This window comes from Larus michahellis, chromosome 15, assembly GCF_964199755.1.
Source record: "Larus michahellis chromosome 15, bLarMic1.1, whole genome shotgun sequence".
NCBI lineage: Eukaryota > Metazoa > Chordata > Aves > Charadriiformes > Laridae > Larus > Larus michahellis.
Genome location: NC_133910.1, coordinates 14334023 through 14352476, shown reverse-complemented (window position 1 = coordinate 14352476; position 18454 = coordinate 14334023). Strand labels below are relative to the sequence as shown.

General features: G+C 40.8%; 1 protein-coding gene across 24 annotated transcripts in view; it reads right to left on the bottom strand.

Moving 5' to 3' along the window:
* FNBP1 (formin binding protein 1) overlaps positions 1-18454 on the bottom strand; it is a 102575-nt gene that overhangs the window by 35498 nt on the left and 48623 nt on the right. For all 24 annotated transcript variants that reach the window (XM_074608589.1, XM_074608601.1, XM_074608593.1 and 21 more), the window contains exons 5-6: positions 14829-14891; positions 13901-14005 (exon numbers count right to left, since the gene is read on the bottom strand). In XM_074608589.1, the coding sequence (XP_074464690.1) occupies positions 13901-14005; positions 14829-14891 (168 nt within the window). The remainder of the gene's footprint in view (positions 1-13900; positions 14006-14828; positions 14892-18454) is intronic.

The window sequence follows — 18454 nt, the reverse complement described above, 5'->3', positions numbered from 1 at the left end:
GAAATTGCGTTGTGTTACTCCTCATCTGACTATCCTTACCAGTAGGCAGCACAAGAAACAGCATATGGGTCTCTGAACACTTCAGCTTGTGGTTTAGTCCTATTTTGTGAAACAGTTCATGCACGTTGAGCACAAGCCTGCAGCGTGCACACTGCTGCAGTTCCTTTCTTGTGTTACAACATGCTCTTTCCATGAGCCATTTTGCATTCCATGAACAACCTCTGTTTGTACTGCAGGTAAAACACCAAAACAAGTTTGCCCCTCTACTAGCCCACTTAAGACGCACACACGTTTTCTGTACGCTTGCGGTCGCTCTTCTTGCTCCACTGTATGCCCCATTGGATGGCACCTGCTTTTCTCTAACGAGCTACTTACCTGTTGGCTAGCAGTATTTTAGAGGGAAAGGGAAACCACAAAAAAAAACCAAACCAACACGGTTTTGTCTCATTTCACATGCCTTAGCCAACATAATCATGACAAAACATCTTAACTTGTGCTCCCACTGTGCTCTCTGCAAAGTCCTTTTTCTACAGTTCCTCAAACAGCGCTGGCATGAAGTGCACAAGGAAAGGGGAGCCTTAGCAGCAGCTGAGACACGACTCCCTTCCTATTTTTACCCACACAGATTATTTGCTTTGCTACCCAGCATAGCAGAGGGCAATTAACCTCCCTTCTTTCCCTAGAACAATCTGTCCCTGAGTGACCCTTTTACATTTTCAGATTCCTCTTACAGTTCTGCTTCCCAAGGCCTTCTGTTATCTGTTCCACTGCCCAGTATTATTCCCTTACCGCCTCTACCATCTGTTTATTTTAGTTGCCTTTTCCTTCCTTGCTGCTGGCCTTCATACAGCAACTCTTCCTTCTCTTCCCTCCCTACCCAGCTCCCTGCACCCACACGCTTTTGCTCCCTGTCCTGCATCCACCTGCTGCAGCTCCCTCTCTCCCACTTTGCCGTCACCTGGCCAGAGCTCTGCTGCTCCCCCTGCTCCACCATGCCCACTCCCACGGACCAAATCCTTGCTCCAGGGAGAACTTTGCGACCGACCGGAGTGAGTGAGCCCAGGATTTGGCTTTGGAAATCTAAAATATCCTGAGTTTGCACACATTTTTCAGGCACTCATGGAGCCGCCTCACCCTCCGTTCCCAACCTAGCCTTGAACAATGCTGTGTGGGTCCAGAAAGTATTATGTTCCAATCACCTCCTCAATTTCAGAATAACCCCTTTAAGAAAAGGGAGAGAAAGACTGCTTTAAAAATCACTTAAAGCACTTTGGGGTGTTTCAGGGAAAACACCACAACAAATAATTTTGGCATATTTTAAGTGGACTCCCATTAAAAACAGTTCAGAACGGGATTATTCTTTGAACTGTTCCAAGCAGACAGTAGTTTCCTGACAATAAATCCACGAAATACCAAATCATGGAACATTTTAGTAATCATAACTGGAAGTTAACAAATTCTGCCAAAAGGTTTCAAATCTCAATTTGCAAAGAAATAGGCTTCCCTTCCATTTGTCCAGCTCGCACATCTCACCTAATAATTTATTTCACCTCAATTCAGCTATTTCTTTTGCATACACAGTCAGCTGTAGAAATTTCCTAGATCCCCTTCAACATTCTTTCTACAAAAATAATTCAAGCACAATGAAAAAATGCTTTGGCACCAAGTGCATAACAGGAGATGAAACAGTAGCACCAAATGGAAAAGACTGAGACCATAACCAAATAAATAAATCCAATACAAGACAGGCTTTCAACTTTGCTTGTTTCCCAGGAGTTTTAACCGTCCACTAACTCCTGTAAAGGATGCGTATATCACTTCAGAAAATCTACCTGCTGCAGTGACGCTCCAAGAAGCCATATCAATCATTTTTTCTGCCCAAGTGCTATATAGCTTATTAAACTTCATCGTCCACACACTCATATATAGCTACATTAAATATGAGTGGAAAACAATACAGCCTTGTACTACAAACACAAATTTATGAGCAAAACAAAGTCAGCCATGGAAAAGCGGACAGCTGTAAGAGTAACGTACGCTTGTCTCCCAACCCCTTCCTCAAGACCCAGCTGCTACAGATCAATATCCATTTGTGAGGCCCATTCTCGTCATCTACCTAAGAGCAACCCATTGTCTGAGCTGACTTCTACAACAGCCCCAGTCCCACTCATACAGCTGTCCCTTTTTCTTTTTAAATAGCACAACTCAGGAATTTGTCCCTTGACTCTATTGTTCAAGCAGAAAAACAAGAAATCCATTATTACCCATTTCCAGGCAGATCCAGCAAACATTAAGCCATCAGAGTCCACTTCCATGAGCGAGCTCATTGGCTGGACGTGAGCAAAGTAAGTCTGAGCTGCATGTATACAGGGGCAGATGCTTGGTTTCCAAAACGATCTTAACTGGCCCCAAATAAGAGGGGGCAGCAGATGAGTAAGTAAAATTGGGTACATTCCAAAACCAAGAATTTTTGTATGAGCGCCCCAGTGATGTTTTGTTTCTCCTGGCCATTTAATGCATTTGGCAAGCTTCAAACAGTTTAAATATTTTTTCCAATGAGGTATTTGGATCTTAAAATAAAAATATTTTTTAAAAGTCTAGAATTTTTTTATTACTTCATTTTAGTATGTCACTTACTCTAACATTATCACTTCTAGTACTAACAGAATTATATTTTATAGCTAGGTTCCTGCACTCTGCTGAAGCACAGAATGATAAAAATGAGTTGACGTTAAGTTTCACATTCAGAGTAATGGATGCAGCGGCCTGGAGCTGCACAGAGTCAGAGGAGCTATTTCAGGAGTAATTTATAGTTGAGCTTTACAGAAAATAAATTTTTGACTTCTTTACTGCTCACTTGAGCATGCAAACAGCTTCAGAGAAGGTTTTTTTGGGGGCTTCTTAATGTTAAAATATTTGATCTGAACAGTATTTTCAGGAGGAAAGGCTTTGGGAGTCACGGTCTCTGGAAAACCAGGCCATGATTTCAGATATAAGAGGATGGTACTGCAACACAGCTTTCAGTCAACAATCCTCTTTCCTTTAACTGGGCAGGGATGCCTGAGCAAGAGCTCATGTTTCCAGCACCACATGCGAAACCACGATCCAGATCTACAGACTGCCAGATTACTCGGCTGTAAGAGATGTCAAGGCCAGGTACTTGTAATGCACCAAAAAATTCCCTCTGCTCTTGAAAGGAAGAAAGAATGAGGTCACCTTTCAGCATCATGAAAAAGCAGAAAAGGGTATATACATGTGAGGGATTTGTGGGGAAAAAAAGCAGTTTTCTTTCAAATGCATGCTTCTGCACACATTTGCAAAAGACACACAGATTTTGCACACTCTCTCCCAGAACATACCTTTGTAACATCTTTTTGTCCCCAAATAAACGCATGCACTGTGTACACATATTGCATCTTCTCCAAAGTCTGGTTGTGTTAAGGCAGTTCTTCTCTGAACTCACATGGCAGCAACAAAACCAAAAGGTCACATATGACAATGCACGTCTCATCAAGACAAGAGCTCCCAAGCATGAATGACAGCCCAGTATCTGCAGCACCATTAACCTTGCAACGAGCATATGGCTAAACTGCAGGTTTCCACCACCACGGCAATCGGATTTATACACAATCACACCAGAGGAGTGTTTTGTATAACTAACTCTGAAAGAGAACTCAAGGTAAAGGAAGTGTAGCTCTGATACACTGAACTCGTCAAAACCACAGTAGCAGCAGGTAAGGCTTATTATGTACGACCTCTTCTCTCACTGAATTGCCATTAAACATAATCAAAACCAATCTTTTTTCCTTCCTTTACACAACCTTACTAGTTGATGGGGAAGAATGCAGGGCACTAGCTAACTGCAGGGCAGTAGTAACTTTCAAAATGTTGATTCTTAAAACTGGTAGAACTGCGGCTGTCTTCAATGCTTTAAAAAAAAAAAATAAATTAAAAAAGTCAGGCCTCAAGAGCACTTCCATTATGTGAAAAACAACACTAAACTCAATAGCCACATGAATTGGCAACACGCACTATGGCTTCTATCTCTTCGACAAGGTAGCAGGAAAAAAACAAACATTATTCCTCAAGATTATTTTAATCACATTTCTTGCAGATTTTCTACCTAACCACTGAGTTGCAAACCCCAGACTTTCAAAGAGCATCAAAAGTTAGTTCCAGACGTTTAAATGATTCCACCAGGAATCCAGAGATGGGAGGTCTCAGGTAAGTGATGGATACCAGGGTGGGACATTGATGCTCTAAAATCCTTCATATAGTAAGTACTTATGGAAGTATTTCTTTACCCTTTAAAATAAGAAATTGGAAGAAAGTTAACCCTGCAACCCTTTCACTCTGAAGTAACCCATGTTAAGGGAATATATTTAATCTGAACCTACTCATCACCTGCTTGAAAAATCCACAGCTTAGCAATATGATGCAACTAAAGTAATCATTGCGTATCAGAATGAGACAACAGAATTACGGGCAGGGAAAGTTCTCCATCATCCTTTCAAACACGCAAAACTAGTAAAGCTTTATATACTGATCTGAAATCAATCCTAGTACTTTATGCCTTCGACTAGTGGTCAGAAAAGGAAAATTTAACAGAGAAAGGGGATACATACATCTTTATGATGGGCACTGTCGATCCTGAAGGTGTGAGAAAATGTTAATAAGCCGTTATCCATTACATGCTGCCTCAGAGAGAACTCAAAAAAAACAAATCCTTGTATGGCATTATTGGATACACCTTCTCCCTCCAAAATCTGGTTTGATATGAAAAGCAACTGGTGACTAAGTGTAGGAGAAATTTAAAAAAAAAAAAAAAAAAACACAAACAAAAAACACCCAACAAGTACACTTTCTGCCATTTTGGTCTCCAATACAGAAAAGAATGAAGGATATTTTGCTGAGAACAATTTTCTAAGACACATTCCAGAAACAGCAAGAGGGTCAATAGACACACTGTCTTCTGGGTTTACACAGACAAAAAATGCAGCTCCTCAAGGCTGTTATGGTGGGAGTGATATGAATAACTGAAAAGGGCAGAAAAAAGCTTTGGCTGCTATTCAGCCGATCCACACTAAGTGGAACAGTTCAACTTCTCAGCAGTTGCTCTTGTCCAGAATGGCAGAGTTTCCAGTCGAAACTTTGGTGTAGTTTTCTTTCTTCTTTCTTTTTGCCTGTCCCCAACCCCTCCTTTTCTTTTAAACCCAGACAGCATGTGAGATGCGTCACTGACAGACTACTGCCTGCCAAAATAGATCTGTCTTTGGTAAACCCAAGATCAGACTAAAATGCAAACACACAAAAAAAAAAATCACCCCCGCCCCCCCCCTTAACTACCCAATCCTTTCAAAATAACTTAATGATAAAGGCAGACTCAGAAACACTTCACCAATTTCAGGAATGCTTTCAATTGCTCACAGATTTTTCAGCGGCAGGCTCTGGTGTCCCCTCCGCAGACAACCTCACATAGAATCGCTCTCTGTCCCGAGCGGGCACCAGCACGACCAGCAATGGGGCGCCTCTTGGTAGCAGCAACACTGGCAGCGTTTGCAGAATCATTAATAACAGCAGGAATTCTGCCACGGACTTCAAAACAGGGCCAGGATTTCAGGCTTTGATTTACACAGCCTCCAAATCAAGCTCCATTGTTTACTATTTTACAATAACCAGCTTGGGGTCTCTCAACAGGCAAGCAGAAAAAGATTTTGAAATTTGCTTTTCTGAAAGTAGGAAGTTAGAATGGGGGGCGCAAAATAACAAACAGAAAAATCACAAATGGAAAAATCCTTACTTTTAACATTAGAAGTGGTGAGAAAAAAAAAACCTGAGAATCCCTGAAATCCTTTGGCTGAATACAATACACAAATGAGCAAACCACTGACAGGGGATGGAAAAATCTTCATCACCGGATCTTGGGAACTGTTATCTAGTGCAGTTGCATTCCACATAATTCTGCCAGACTATAAAAGTGCTCACCAATATATACTATATTAGTATATATTAGATATACTATAGCAACAAAACACCACTGAAGCTCTAATGAGAAATATGGACCAAATTAATGGAGCTGGGACAGTAACCAAGTAAGCACACTGCACAGGGTTCTAACACAGCTCTTGAATTGCTCTGGTTAATAATTATATATATATATGTATACATATTATATACGTGTGTATGTGTGTGTATACATATATATAAAAATAATAAATAACATCATATTGCAACAAGGACTCACCGAACTGTGCCAGTCCTATACTCTTATGACCAGTCCTGCAGCATGACTAAAGGCACAGTTGCTTGCTGATTAATGGAATCCGACAGCCAGAGGTTACCTGAACTTTTACTTAATTGAACGAGCCCAAGACTTCACTTGCCTGGCTTCAGACTTCAGTTCTGCTGCAGACTCCCTTGCACAAATTTGACTGCTGTATTTCCCGGTTATAAAAAAAAGTGTATTGCTTTTTCTTTTTTATCGCATCCAACCAATCACCTCAATTTGGTCTGCGAAGTGTTCAGAGCAGTCTAAATGTGTAAGAGAAGGACCACTACATAAGAATTAAGAGCAGCTGCAAACACTGACACACCATGCACCAGAGAAGCACCTCTCGGTGCACTGTTCCAAGGCCCGGGTGCAATAACTGCCTTGAATCCAAAAGTTTGCCTCCTTGCACTGCCCTTCTTATGTCACAAATACTAAATATCCAAACTCTTTGGGTGACCTAGCTGCAAATCCCTGCTAACATCCAGTAGCTCGCCACATACCTCGGAGAAACACAGTTCCATGATGATACCTAACAAAAGTTCAGTACAAAAGAACGAGGCGTTCAAGGTGGGTGTAAGGTTATATGGGCTTGAGGGAGGAGGTAACAAGAAAAGATGTGTTCGGGGCAGTGGCCAACAATGTTTAAATTATTTCTGGAGATCTGTTTAGTTGTACTAACATAAGCAATTAAATTCTGCGGTGTATAAATGTAAGTAAGGAATATAAATAAGGGAAATTATTTCAGGACTGCATAATAGATTGCTTAGTTCATACTTTGAATACTGGGCACGGTTCTAGTCATCTCTCTCCAAGAAGAATTTACAAACACAGCCAATGCAGAACAGATAGTTGGGGCTGAAGAAAGTTACCAGTACGAATTTGCTAGCCTTAAAAACAAACTTTATGAGTACAATACATTCACTTAAACTGAACAACTTAAAAACAATGAGCTAAATTCTGAGGTCTCTGCTTTATTTTCCCTTAGTTCTTCAACAGGTGAAGATATCTGTTCTAATATTTTGACAGAATGACTGTAAACAAGCTTTCCAGCTGTACAGCATAAACTAATTGCTTTGCATTAGCTAAGAACACTGGTTATATTACACTTCTGATTCAAACTGCACTTGAGCCTTAATTCAGAAGTTGCTCTTAAGCCTCCCCCCCTCATACCCCTTTTCCTCCTTGTTTGATCCTTTAGCAATTTACCTCCCAATAGAGTTGTAGTGTTACGGAACTCAGTCAAATTGCTAGGGAAGAGCATTACTGCAGAGGAACACTGCTAAGAAGAAATGTAAGTTAACATGGATTTCCTTATCTTACACTAAAATTCACTGGTGCTTCTGTTTATTGATCTCTTAACACCAAACACAGTGTGTGCAGGGGATACATATGGGTAGTTACTAAGTTTTCCACGCACTCCTGATGCAGTCATTAACTCTTTATTGACTAGAGATCAAAGCTCTTAAATTAGTCATGATTCCAAAAGGGAAACAGCTGCTACATACAGTGTCACAGCCAGCAGGTTGTAAACAAAGCTTACTCTTCCAGAAATGCAAGCGACTGTCCTGAGGGACTCCCTACACTCACACACTACATCATCCATCAGGAAGGAATCAGTTCAGGAAGGAGACGGGTCTGCATAACCCAAAGAAATAATGTTAGTGCGAATCTAATGGCCTTAAATCACGTTACCAAGAAAAGACTGGACTTAAATTGATGGGAAATTTGACCCACCTCATAAGCAAAGACACAGAAGGGTTCAGCCAGCTCCATTTGTGGAGCAAGAGAAAAGCAGCTGCCTAATCGAAGTACGTAAAACTCGCCACCACGCAGAGAACATGGGAAAGTCTTATGCAATATCTAACTCTCGAATAAGAAATGCACAGGCCAGGCCCTCTCGCACTATGTTGAGGACCGAGCCTTACGCACCTTGCCTGCCTATTTCACTAACACCGCTGCTGCACTTTTACAAATTCACGGCAGTGTATAGGAAAAGCAAAGCCTTTGGAACTATTCACTACAATATGTATTTGCCATATTAATGACGCAAACACTGTAGAGCTTGTCCACCTTCTAACATTACCTTTGCATGGCACTACATTTTCCAAAGTGCTGAGAAGTTCATTATGCCAGTAGGTGCCTCGAGGTGGACAGGAGGATGAGGGGATACACAAGCCCCACTGTCACAGGGCAGCATCTCCTGAAAAATTAGGCCCATTAAGTAGGTATAGTCTGCAAAAAACAGGCACCCACAATCTCAGGTTATGCTGCAGAGTTTACTGCTGACAGTCTTAATTGACTAAGACCCAAGTGACGCACAATTCAACAGCACTGAGCTGGAGATGTCACTCTGTTGTTTGTGTGGGGGGTTTCACGCTGCATCCAGCTCCGTTGGGACTTGGCTGCTGTTCCGACAAAGCATACTGTAAACGGTGTGTGCGGGATGATAGTGCCGAAACACAGATCAGAGATTACTCCAGAGTAAGTAAAAATAGCTTGGTGCACCCTTCATTCTAAGGATGTGTAAATTCTTAACGAAGAGATCTGCATCCCGCAGCGCAGCAGCCTACAGGCTGGAAAAGCATTTTACCACTTGACAGCATAACTGCGCTTGCACAGGCAGGAAGATGAGCTTATTCCAAGAATCTTTCAAAGTGGCAGTATTTCTACATCTGTGGTCAGTACGACTCTGCCAGTGATTCAGCTCACAACTACCCAAGGCAATGTAAGAGGACGTGACTTCTACGGGTAAGGAGGGAGATACAGACTCTTTGCATGGCACTGAAATAGATGGTGAGAACCCAGGGGACGTGGCATAAGAAGAGAGAAGAGAAAATGAAACTTCAAGTGTGAAATGTCAGTATCTCTCTGCAGTTATATTTACAGACTAGTAAATTAACGTCATGGTGATATCATATTATGAGGTTTTATGCCTTTATGCAAATCTTAGCTATTTGGGACTCCAAAAAACTTGGATACAGCAGACATAACCTGATCTGAAAGTCTGAGCGCTGGGGAAAGCTCCTAGAGATTTCAATGGACTCAAGACTGCTATTTCCCTCATTTTCTCCACTTCAAAAATAAATCAAAACCAACCAAACAAAAAAAGGCTAGCACATCTAAAACGCCAAAGTATCACTGAGTCAGCACAGGAATAGAACCATCAATTTTTTCATTTATTTTGTTTTTAGATATGACAGGATTGGGCAGAGAAGAGAAGAACGAATGGAACGATAATTCTGTCATAATAATTTTGGATCTAAGTTTGGATAATTTTGGAGTAATTTTGATTTCAAATCAACAGCTGACTTGCAACAAGCTCAAGCAGCTGTAAGCACATAAGAAAGCAAATTCAGTAGGAAACCCCACTGTCCCAGAAAAGAACATTACAGGACACAAATAAAATTGTAATACAAGCTCGTCCTTTCTGGTTGCAGGCTGAAGACTTACTAAAGATAAGTCAGACAAAACCCACAGCAAAAGAAGATATCATCCCATCTTTTAAGCAGTGTCAGAAGCTTCTTGACTTCTGAGAGTTAAGGTCAAAGTTGCACTTTATGTCTTTCTAAATCTACTACTACTAAACTGCTCTCTAAATCCACAATGCATTTACATTAATCTCAAAACCACCCAAGGTGGAAGAACCCTCCCAACATAACAGTAACAAAAATCAGAACAAGGTGATGAGCCCCAACTTCAGGACAGCAGTTCTTGGAACTCACGCACCGCTCATTTATTACTATCAAAGCTGAAGTTGTTCACTGGCAAAATCATTACTGAGGACGCCAATACACGACTGTGCTACTCTTCAGCAAAGGGACAGATCCTGCTTAACACCAAGTACTTCAAACCGCTGTCCTCCCCCTCAACTGCTGTGCAAATCAGGAGGCAAAAGCATCCACCCCTTCCCATGGTTGGCCTCAGCCTCTTCCTCTTTAAAAACAGGGCCTGAAGAGTCTACTTTGAAAATAAACCTTTAGAGAAGACAGCTGACATACTTTTTTTTTTATTGCAAGAAGTCTGCAAAGGCACCACTGGCTACCACGTTATCCCATAAAGATGTCAGCTTTTTAGCGATTGCAGCTCTAAAGAGAAGGAACAGACAATAGAGCGCTTCCTTATATGTACACCGGCTCCACACTGCTCACAGCGACCATTTCCCCAAATGGTCAAAAAACCGAAGCAGCTCCACTGTGGTTTTTGAAAGAGAACTGCTTTAAAGCACACATCTCACTGCGATCCAAACAAAGCTAACACAGTGATACCCACAAGGCTTCCCGGTATCAGCATCAGCATGTTGCACCATTTACTTAGTTTATAAGGATATTTTCACAGTACAGCTTTCTGCAACGCAGTAAGCTTCCTACTCCAACTCTGTTAAACTGAACTGACAAAACCTTTGCGTCGACACTTAAACATCTCTCTGGAAACATCAGCTGCTGGTAATTTAGAGTCTCAGTGCAAACACAGGAAGGGAGCTCAGGGGCCCTAATTCACACTCCTTTGATTCCTCCATAAAGACAGAGACCATTGCAGAGCCTGAACACAGCCTTTTGCTCCGTGTTCTTACCTCCAAAAAAGGAGATGGGAGGAAACAAAGCTAAACACCCTGCTCTCTCTAAGAAAAAATACACAACTTTGTCAGCTGCAAAGATGATTGAGCACATACTGGCCACAGAAGGCATGTGCCCTCTGCATATCAAACCTGAGCTGGTCCTACAGAAGGCATTTGGACCTAGATGCAAGACTCTGATGCTGCACATCCAGCCATGCCTGTAAGCATACAGCTGTGGCCCTTCATGAAACAGTCCTGGAGGAAATGAGGAAAGTAATCCTTAATTTGTTTCTCTGCAACTATTCTGCTTACTTAATCCTAGCAAACTGTAATATCTTAGGCAAGGCCATGTTAAGTGCTGGCAGCTGACACCTCTGTCACAGAATTTCCTGCTGTAGTTGTCAAAGGCTACAACAACTGAAAGACAGAGATGCGAGAATTTCAGTGCCTCTTAAAGCTTAGCATGAGGTGCATTAGGGAATTGCAGCTATATATTCTTTTGATTGTATGTGTCATCGTGATCGTTGCAGAATTTTAATTCCTTTACTCTATAATGCATGATGCAAAAAATAGCTCTAGTGTCTGCTCATATTTGCAGGTACAAGCTAAAGTAGACAAGGTGTCAATCTCAAGCCGAAGAAACAAGGGCAACCAATCCCACTGCTTGAAGAGCACCTCGGTCCACCAAAGTGAAAAGCATTGGCTCTGAACACAGCCAAATTGCCTGCTTTCCTGGCCAGACAGATTTTTGGGAGCCTTTGGAAGCAAGAGTGCAGCATCCAAGCCATAAGGAGCAAGAGAAATCAGAACCGCTGCAATAGAAGGAGGAGGTAAAAGTCACCATATTGCTTCATTTGAAGCTGAGCAGTTTCTGCATCTCCCCGGAGCGAGGCAGCAAGAGCTGCCCCAACAGCAGCACTTGGTTAAACAATGTCCTATTTTGCACTGGGGAGTTATGCAAGAGCGGGCCCAGTCACACGGGCAGAGGGAAGCAAAGAAAAGGCATTATTCACAGCCTGACATGGATGAACCCAGCTTAACACACGCACTTGGAAAACACTGTTCTCTCTGTTCAGTAATATTATTTCACATTCCACTCGTTTTGATAACCTTTTCCTTCTCCATCTACCCTGCTGCCTGATTGGAAAGTCGACTAATGCCTTCTCCTGAGATTAGCCAACACACATAACTGCAACGGATTTTTTTTTTTTGTTCTTTCAAGATACCACTGAGCCTCATTTTGCAATAAATAATTTACAAATACACTCAATAAAAAGCTAGAGGAATTTAGAAGGGAAGACTCTCCTTCACTTTACAGCAAAAGAGCACTAGGGTAGGCATTACTTCCCAGAATTTACTTAACGCCATCAGATTGATTTGCCACCAATATGTAGCCTTTCACTCTCACCAGAAAAGGCCTCAGAAAGGGATGCAGAAGTAAGGAGTTTCATCCCTCTATTTCAAATAGTAAGTATCTGTATCCCTTTGACATGGCCTCAGCTTTGAAAAAAAAAAAAAAAATCTAGGCCAAGTCCTAATTTTGTCTATGAAAAAAAAAAAACGTATTCTAAAAATCACTTTATACAGATAAAGCAGAGATGATCCTCCTCCGTCAGAAAAACCCACACATGGTGTTACATCTTTAACCATCCTGTACAAGCATTCATCTCTGAAATGCCCTGGCAAATCCAGAAGGCAACAAAGGATCAAATCTGCATGGTGAATTTACAACTAATAGCCAAGCATATTCCAAGACCACAGATGTATTTTTTCCTTTGATATACAATAGGCTTTGGGGAAATTTTCAGAGATTTTTTTTTTTTTTTCACTTACTGTCCTCATTTTTAATAGCATCCTTGATACCATCTGCTACCCAACCTCCATGATGTGTACTAGAAACACCTTAAGATCCCACAGACGTAAAAAAAAATTTGGATTTGATAGCTTCCCAGGACTGAACTAATAATAGAATGAAGCAGACCTCTTGAGGAGCAAGAGCTACATTTTACAAGGGCTATCTCGGACTAGAAAAGATTCCATACCTATAATTCAGTTTCCTTTCTTGTCCCTCCAACAAAGTCTTCGGTATATTTTAAGCTTTAGCTTTTTTTTTTTCCCCCTTGCTTTTTTTAAGAAACAAACCTTTTCAAATGTTCTGGCTCTTTTCTACCTATATGAATCAAACTCAGGGAAGACAAAACTGCCTTTCCACATTGTAATATGGTGTTTCTGATCTACATTACTAAATCTTCTAAGCAGATATTTAACACCAAAAAAAGAAGCCACTTAAAACAGGCTTTCTCCCTCTCCATTGCTTCCTTGTTACAGGAATATCACTAGACTTGGACATTTAAACTTTAAGCCTCCTTCTGCACATCCGATTTTGAATCAAACTAAAGAGAAAATATTTCAAGATGGATATGCTGAAACAAATGTATGTTTAAAATTAAGCATCAGTTCAATAGCTCCACTGAATGGGGACCAATGTATAAAAATCACAAATGACTGTGCAACCAGAGAGCAACTGAAAAATTAAAATAAAAGCTATGTGCCAACTGTGACAAGCATGGATTCCAGGATTCTGCATAACATGAAAAGCTGTCCTGCTGTAAACCGAGGACCACGAACAACAACCCTGGTAATATTTCATTGCAAGTAGTAACATGGGGACATCTTCAAGGTGTTGCTCAAAAGGCAGGAAGTTTAGTTCTACCTGGATCAGAGAGCGAACAGCAGCATGTGGTAATTGCGGGCACCCCTCAGGGAGCCCTCACAAGCCTGACTGCCACAGAAGCTGGGGTGTTAGTAAAAACTGATTTTGCACAAGCTCATTTACAGCCATGTCAGCTATGTTAAACTCAGTTATCACCCTACTGAAGAAAACTGACTGTATCCCTTTAGAATTTTTATGCAAATATAGGTCTCTGCAGAGATCTCCTGATTTTTAATTAACCTACCGACAGACTTAAGTGAGGCGTTAAGCCTCAGAGGTTTTATCTTACCAGCAGGACTGAGGAACTAAACCGATCACATCCATGTTTACAAACAGTCTCTCTCTCCACCCTCTGCCTTACCTTTTCAACATCTGCTTTTGTAACATTGATGTCAGCATCCATTTTCTCGAAATACTGCTGTGCTCGATCAGCTTCTTTGCAATCACGTTCAAACCGCCTTTTACTCTTAAAAAGAAAAATAAATGCCTTCATTATGGGAAAGAAACACGGTATCAACATCTACCTGAAATCAATCCCTGCCCCTAAATTGATTTGCTTTAACAACTGTCAGATTTTAGGACTCACTTGTTTACATTGGAATACATTTCCATATTAAAGAATTTCAAAAAACAAAACATACCAGAAACACATTTTTTGTTCCTTTCTTCAGGCTGCTTGATCCTACCAACAGCACTAGTGTTTCAGTATTTCTCCCTGTTAGCATCTCTTCTGCTCTTGTAGAACAAATCACTACCAACACTTAACTCCCTCATTTTTATAATGCACAAGGGAGTTACTAAGATTCGTACATTTGCAAGTAGGACTTTCGGTTATTGATGTCCCCTTTCTTTACCTTCTCCTCTACTTACAGTCTCACTTTTCATTCATCACATGAACAGCAATTCCAATGTATTTACTTCTGAGAAATAGCACCTTACTCAAGAGACGGTCCCATTAAATTTATTCATGCAGCATGAAGCTATTCAGCTTACAGTGGAATACCTGAATAGGACCGTTAGGGACCCTGCATTTCCAGCGACGCTTAGCACACTTTTCAAGTCATATCAAATGAAAAGCTACTTATAAAACACAGATCCCACAGAAAGCCAAATGTACTACGAAAACATACTTTTTCATGTCTACCAGTGTATTTAAGACAGTGAAATTTTAAAAATCAGCTTTTATCCATACACTTTTCTTTTTCCAAATATAATGTTTGGAACCATCTCTAGGAAAACAGTATAAAAAAAATGACTTAAACATCACATCTGAGGAAGCTTCCACTTACTGCTTCAAGTTGTTTCCAGCAAGTTTCAATATGTTGTTGTGCCTTTCTGCCATCATGGAAGTGCTGTTTAGAAAAAGAAAAGAGTAAAAGAAAACATTTTGAACAACAAAAGAAGCAGCAGTCAATTATGCTCAAGGAGTTCCAGGAAAAAAAAAAAAAGAAACACCCAGAAATTATTCTGACAGCTGTGTTCTGCAACACTAGTAAACTGAGCAGGTGTATGATGACTATCTAATGTCTCAGCAGGCTGCAGATGCATATTTGCATCAATTATAGTGGTTAGTTAGACTAAGGCTAATTAATCCCTTTAGCAATTCTACCTTGCATTGTTCCCTGTATCTCGTAATTATTGGTTTCCCATACCACGAGATCTGAAGCACTCTTATTTGAAGAGTATTTCTTTGGTTACTGACTGAACAATAGCTCTAAATTAAAATTTCTCTTTACGTGGAATTTACCAAGATGCCCTTGATTGGCACATTCTAACAACCGATGTTTGTCCTGATCTTCATTCAGACTCAACATAAAACCCTCTTCTTCCCAGGTCCTGGCTGCGTGTGTGAGGCCAGCTGTTCATTTCTCTTGCAAGGTATTCAATTCTTCGGGTGCCTCCAAAAACTCTCCTCTCCCGCAGACTGGGGGCGTGTGTGCATGTGTGCACACATGAAGGTGTTGTAGAAGTTTTAAATGCAAGATGTCAGCTACATACTAAACGACAAGGATCTTCTCCTGACATGCCTTTTGGAGCAAGTCTCTTAATTACAGCTGGCTTAAAATAACCATTCTTAACCCTTACACAATGCTCTTCATCAGAGAATCTAAGTTGCTTTAGATATTACCCCCTCTGTCTTCCATATGCCACACTTTTCCTCAGGATAAGCGATTCGATCAAGATCATTGCATCAGTCAATGACCTGGCTCTAAATAGGAACCTTAACACAGCCCCCAGCTGACCGCTAGAACAGGTTACTCTCCCCTTACAAACCACCCTGTAAAATAAGTAATACAGCAAACTACAAATAGGAAGAGCGATGCCTTTCTGATGTATTATTTACTGGCAATTTAGGATGTTTTACTCTAATACAGGTATGGTTTCATGCAGTAAACTTGAAAAAATAAAAAGTCTGATGATACTGACGGATAATCCAACTGCAGCTCACTAGAACTCATGCATTCTCAGACCTGCGCATAACCAGACATTTCATAAATCCTAAGCAACATGATATCAACAGTCTGTTTGGGTAGAAAAGCTCTAACTTCAGAGCAGTAGCCTGCCACAAGCCGCCAAAGTCAGAAAAATGTGCCTGCAAACAGTTTATAAACTGGCAGCTACTTGGTTTCCTGCATCTTCCCCTAAAACAACTGGCATTTTCCTCTCTCAGAGAAGCAGGTTTCTGGAGGAACACGCTACCTAGCTGCTTTTCTGGCACCACCAGACACGCCAGTAAAAAAGCCACAAAACCACAATTCTGTCACGCTGTGTCCAATAGACTTGTAGTGCCTTAAAAATCTCGACAACCTTCAAGTTGTTTGTGTGAAGAGAAGAACACCACACTGTCCTGAGCGCTCTGGATGCTACCTGTGGTCCCAAACACCGGCTGTTGAGGAGGGATGCTCACCTACAGTTAGCTTTAACTTTCTGGATAGAGTTTATCTCTGCACAAAAATTCTCAAAGCAGAGAAGAGAGGCACAATGTCAGTAACGATTAAAAGCCTTACCGGGTCTGTGGCATGCTCAGCTCGAGGAGAGCGTGCAGCAGCTGGGCAATGGAGGGGAATGCAGGGACAGCGTGGCACCGCTGCAGACGGGGACAAACTCCTTTCACCATGAACCCCAATGGTACTTGTGCAGTTCAGAGCCCTGCCTGACACACTAGGCTTCTCCAAAAACTCAGTCACCACATGATGATGTTAAAGAAGTCCAGATATAACTGTGAAACTGCGGTGGGGAAAGGCTCCACATCCATTTCAGTTCCTTTAGTAGATCCCCCTTTCCTTTCAACTCTTGTGTGACAGACACTGTGTCTGGCTTGCCAGGGGGCTTAGAAACCCTCCTCATTTCAGGCTTGCGTTTGTAATTAGAGCTTAGGAAACCAGTCCCAAGGAGCAACACAAACAGTCCCAAGGAGCAACTGTAATTTAACACTACATTTTTCAACATTTTGCTAATAAGCATGGGATTTGTGAAGTATCTTTTAACAGTGAAGCTGCAAGTAAAATTACTTGGCTGTCTTCAATTCTGCATCCCCTGCCTCCGCCAGCCTTTGCTTCTGCGCTTCCCTCTCCTCTACCTCCGACTTTGCTGGTGTGGAGGCAGGGACCTGACTTGGGAGCAGCTGGTCTGCATGAAACCTAATACTCTCAATGACCCATAAACCTTAGGAAAACAACATGCCCGGTTAATTTAACAGAACACAATTGTATATAGGGGCTGAAGGGTGAACTTGGAATCAAAAGCGTATCAGATAACAGGACTACTCTGGGCTTGTATTTTTAAATCACTTTGTAGTTAGTCAATAATGTAATTTTCATTTTGCACAAGCCATCCCTGTTATTTCCAAATTTGCCTTCTCTGTAGAATAAACTCTACAAGCTGCTGGAAGCATGTGCGAAAGACACACTAAACCTGAGCAGTGTGGCTACATCTTTTTTTTTTTTTTTTTTTTAAGCTCTTTTACAGAAATGGAGCATTGAGATGTTAAATGGGCATTACTTAGGGTTATTAAATAGTGGAACAGAGGAACTGATGTCAAGTCACAGTTCAATAAAAACAGGTGCATCACATTTTGGAGATTTCACTGCAATATTGCCTTTTTTTTTTTTTAGTTCAACCATTTTCTAAATATATTTATAACCCCCAATTCTTCTTGTGTCATCCCATAAGTATATCCTTGTTATAAGAGATACATATGATAATACATATGATAATAGATGTAATATGATTGAGAGCACTTCTGCTTTTGCAAATCTTTTGCCCTCAAAGGATGACTTCTGCCTTCCAAAAATTCATTTTTATATAAAGCAACTAAGTAGTACCTTCCAACTACCTATATTTCTTCACTGCCCCCATTTTACGGGTAAGAAAATTGAGACAGTAAGGTTAAATGACCGGCTCAAAGTCATACAGGAAGCCTCCAGTTTCCTCAAACCCCGTACTATCTTCAACTTCCGCAAACTCATTTCCTTTACTTCACAATCTTCTTAAACAGCAAATGGCTTTTAGCTTCGCCCCCGCAAAAAAAAAATTAGCAAAAATAACTTTAAAATCAACTCCTCCTTGATAAGATACAAGTTTTAATTTAAAGAAAAAAATTTTAATCAAATGAAATAATTGGTTATTCTACACCTGATGATTCAGCAAATGGGAACATGAGAAATGATTTAGCAAATGTTATGCAAATCTACCATTCTTAATTAGTCACACACATTTCAGCAGCTCAGTGATGAATTTAGAGCAGCTGATACAATATAGAGTATTGTATTTTTCCCCAAACTGATTGCCCAAACTAAAGCACCCTAAACAGGCTTTCTATTTAAAAAACTTAAGATTATGAGCAAGACACAGAGTTAATGAATCACACTTCATTAAACTTCATTCACAGCATCCGAAACACACATTAAAACCA